The following is a 4,292-nucleotide window of genomic DNA, read 5'->3' as shown; positions in this document are numbered from 1 at the left end:
TTAATAATTCAGCAGGTGATAGATTTCAGTGTTTCATAGCAACTGTTGTCACCTTATCAACTTTACACAACATTAGCAAGTAATAAGGTATGAATAATTTTTCTTTAAGATAAATTTTGTATGCATTTAAGAAACTCCACAGGTGTAGAGGTGTGACGGTAAAAGAATAATCGACTATTTCAAAGAATTTTGTGAAAAACTCCACTTGCCAGTATAAATTTATAAAATGCTGTATATGTCACCAATGAAATGATGGTTTAAAAACCTTTAAATAAACATGTCTGATTAAAAATCAGTGGTGTTTTTTCTATGATACTAGCATAACAAGATTGATGTATTTTTGGTGATAGTGATTTTTCGGTTCAAATATTTTGAATGGCACAAAAACCACTTGGCAATAAGAAGAAGTGGGAAAATTTAATGTAGCTTATATATAAATATATGACGGTAAATTCATAGATTAAAAAAATAAAAACCCATCCGTATTAACAAAGTTGACAAAAGATGTAAATCGGACACACATTTAAAAAAATATATAAAATAAAGGTATTTTAAATTAATTTACTACAGTATTGTTTTTAAATTGACTATTTAGCCAGATTAGAAAATTAGAAATGATCAATTACTGAAAAAATGACAAATATGTTTTTGCATACTGCATATTTCATGTTGGGGAATTCAGTGCTGAATTCAGAAAACAAGAAGTTAAATTTTTGTAACTATTTAAATTTCACAATTTTAAATGTAAGTATTTTAATGTTTTGAGTGGTAAAATATTATGATCCATGAAAAGAAGCTGTAAGATAAAAAAAAAGAAAGCATTGTAATACACCACACCAAAAATAATGACTGGACATCAAATTTATCTGAAACTAGAAGACACTTATAACAAAATCCCTTCATATTTTGAAATGCCCCTACTGTTTCATTCCTCAACATTTTGTCAATTTAAAAGCAGTGGTGCTCCCAGTAGGTGGCACAAAACTCCATGAAAGACAAAACACTCAACCAAAAAAGTAAACAAGCACAGAGTTGGATATTTCACTCTGAAATTTATCAACAGATAAATATACAGCTCAGTCATGACTTTAAACATCAAAGGTACAGCACACTATAATGGAAATGATACTCACTGACAGTAGTACACTCAGAACAAAAGTCCAAACATCGGCGTGATTAACGAAGGCATCCAACACTGAATCATCACAGTTAGACTTTTACAAAAACAAATAGAACAAAACAAAAGTCAAGTGTTGGTTTTCTAAATGAATTCATAAATGAAGTTTAGCATCTTTGACTTTGGTGCAGAGGAAGGACGTGAAGGTGTACAGTATACGCTGCTGTGATGCCAGTGAAATTCAATAGTGACAAAATATTCTGCACAATAAAAGACTGAAGCAGCCATTAGTAGCTATAAAGTGGCTTAAAGTTTAAGTCTAAGCAGGTTAGGAAATATTTGAGCTCTTAAGAATTGCACTATTACTGTAAATCTAAAACATACTGTACGATAATTTTTCTTTAAATTTTTCATAATTTAAAAGTGGGAATGTGGGGCCAGTTGCAATAGGTTCACTAAGCGTCCTGATTTTAAAGCTCAATTGAAAGTTTTATTCTCAATCTGTGAATATAAAAGATAATCTGTTCTTTTGATCCCTTTATCGTAAACTGTGTTATTCCCATGATCCCCAAAGAGCTTGTTTCTGTGTAGCTGCTGAGTGCAGCCAAGTTCCATTTATTTTTAGGACATTACTCATGCCTTCAAGCCCTGTAAACAACTCTAAGTGTAAAAAATTTCCTGACTTATTAGTCAATGGGGATTTCCTATTTGACTCTAAAACCCAACATTTAAAAATAAAAAATGGAGTCTAGAGTAGGTTTTAAAAAAGCAAATGAACCTGAAAAATCTGATGCATACTTTTGAAACAGCTTGGTTCGATTTTAAATATGTCAAAATTCAAAAAGTCAAATAAGAGCAAAGGGCTGGTCACACTGAAAAAGCTTGAAATTTGAATGCTAAGATTGAACAATATTTTGTATTTTACACATAAAAGAAAATAGACTAAAGAAATAAAGTTATAACTGATATCTCTACAGTGCTTGATGACATAAGATTGAACGATGCTCCCATCGTCTTTAAAGGGCTTTTTAAAAATTATTTCTAAAAGGGATGCAGTCAGATGTGTAGAAATAAAATTACACAGAGAAAGGTAGAAAAGAGATACTGGCGCATCTCAATTAATTAGAATATCAGAAGTTTATTTATTTCAGTAATTTCAATTAAAAAGCGGATCATATAAAGTATCGTGTGACACTGACTGGGATATCCCTTAAGTCTATGATTATTCCTGTTATTTGTGCATGATTCTTTGTCACATGTTTTCCTTCCATTAAACTTTCTTTCGCAGTTTCATGGCTTAGTGTCTTTGTGGAGGTTGACAGAAGTTGTCCACTCTAGATGACAACTTAAAAATTTTGTACAATTTCTCGATCAAAAATCCCTCTTTTTGTTGTTCTCCTGCAATTCTGATACAACACTGAAGATTTATTAAATTTGAGCGTCAAATCGTGAAAACAAACAGACAATAATGCTTCAGATATGTCACCCTGTGTGTAAATAATTAAAGGAAGTTTCAGTTTAACTTAAATACTGAAATAAATGTAACTTTTTGATTATATTCTAATTCACTGAAAAGCATCTGAACAAACCTTTAGGGATGAGCGGAAAATACAGGCGACTCCACTCATGTTACAAATTAAAAGCTTTGGAGCAAAATGCATTCATTCTCTTCAAACATCAGTGCTTTTAGGGAAAACAAATAAACTGCAGATACAGAATGTTTCTAATGGCTTTAGTAACCTTCCTTTTTTATATGGCTTGAAAGTGTATGTATAAAAATAAATTTGCTATGTATCACAGCCCTGAGGGTTTTGTTGTCCACCAGTATTCATGCCCTCTACATCCACAGCTCGGCTCCACCGGCGTGGAGTTCCCTCATCACAGAATAGCCGATTTCCACAGCAAGTATCCTCCTGTGAGCCCCGTATTCACCTCAGAAGCCCCTTCCCTGGACCCCACCAGCAACACCCCAAATAATACAGAGTCTCCAGAAAATATGGAGAATAATCTTCTCTTCCACATATGAAAGACTTTGAAGAATCTGGTGCCACCGGGGCGGCTGCGCTCCCAGTGCTATTGGATCCGTCTTGAGCCTAATCTCACTGGCTCCGCTTGGGCCCCAGTTGAATGTCTCAGTGGTCCTTGTCCATCCAGTCCCAACTTTCATCACTGTCCTTCCGGTTCTTTTCAGCTTCAATGATCTCTCTGTAGTGTCGACGGAAGAAACCCATCTGTTAAGAGAGAGAGGGAAGATCTGTTTTTAGAGAGGTGGCCACAACTGACTGCAGAGAACGATGCACACGCTGCAGAAACACAAAATCTGACCCAAGTATTTTGGTCTAGTTTCTAGTGCAAATATCTTTGTCTTACTTGAAGTAAGACAAAAATAACTTACAAGTATCTTGTCAGTAAAATATAGAAGCTTGTTCTGTCAATAATTCCTGAATATTGTTTTTTTTTTTTTAAGGTCCAACCAGTTTTTTTCACTTATAATATGAGAAGAATGTCTTGTTATTAATTGGCCTTAACTAACTAGTACTAGTAACTAGTATTAACTAGTACTTAAAAGAAAAATCAATATTCAGGAATTATTGACCAAAACAAGCTTCTATATGTTGCTGAAAAGTTGCTTGTAATTTAGTTTTGTCTTATTTCAACTAAGATATTTACAGCAGCGACAGACTGGCGACCTGTCCAGGGTGTATCCCGCCTCCCGCCTGGAACGTAGCTGGAGATAGGCACCAGCAACCCTCCCGACCCCATTAGGGACAAGGGTGAACAGAAAATGGATGGATGGATGGATGGATATTTACAGCAGAAACTAAACAAAAATACAAAAAATAGATTTTGTTTTTGCAGTGGATTTTTTTGTTTCTATCCCTTTGCTGCAAATCAAATCTATAGTTGAGAAAATATTTAGTTTATACAAGAAATATTCATTTAGTTCTTTAACATAGCTTTTTGAAACATTAACATGAGTGTAATATCACTCTCAAAAATCATGGTTTTGGCTTATAAAATTTATTTTCACCAGTCTTCAAGTGACGTATAAAACTCAAAGTGATCAACTAAGTTTAAGTAGCAACAACAAAAAAATAACGTTCATCGCTGCTGGTATTTGAGTTTACATTGCTAATTTTACTACACTGTCCTGCAGTAGTTGATATCTCTAAAC

The 4,292-nt window shown here is 33.8% G+C and overlaps 1 protein-coding gene across 1 annotated transcript in view; it reads right to left on the bottom strand.

The window, feature by feature from the left end:
- Positions 1 to 1,032: 1,032 nt before the first annotated feature.
- The window catches only part of itga9 (integrin, alpha 9), a 64,944-nt gene continuing 61,684 nt past the window's right edge, over positions 1,033 to 4,292 (bottom strand). The window contains exon 28 of the mRNA XM_028006080.1: positions 1,033 to 3,348. Coding sequence (XP_027861881.1) covers positions 3,250 to 3,348 — 99 coding nt within the window. The 3' untranslated portion in view covers positions 1,033 to 3,249. The remainder of the gene's footprint in view (positions 3,349 to 4,292) is intronic.

The sequence above is a fragment of the Xiphophorus couchianus genome, chromosome 22, assembly GCF_001444195.1.
Source record: "Xiphophorus couchianus chromosome 22, X_couchianus-1.0, whole genome shotgun sequence".
Lineage (NCBI taxonomy): Eukaryota > Metazoa > Chordata > Actinopteri > Cyprinodontiformes > Poeciliidae > Xiphophorus > Xiphophorus couchianus.
This window is presented reverse-complemented; position numbering and strand designations above follow the sequence as displayed.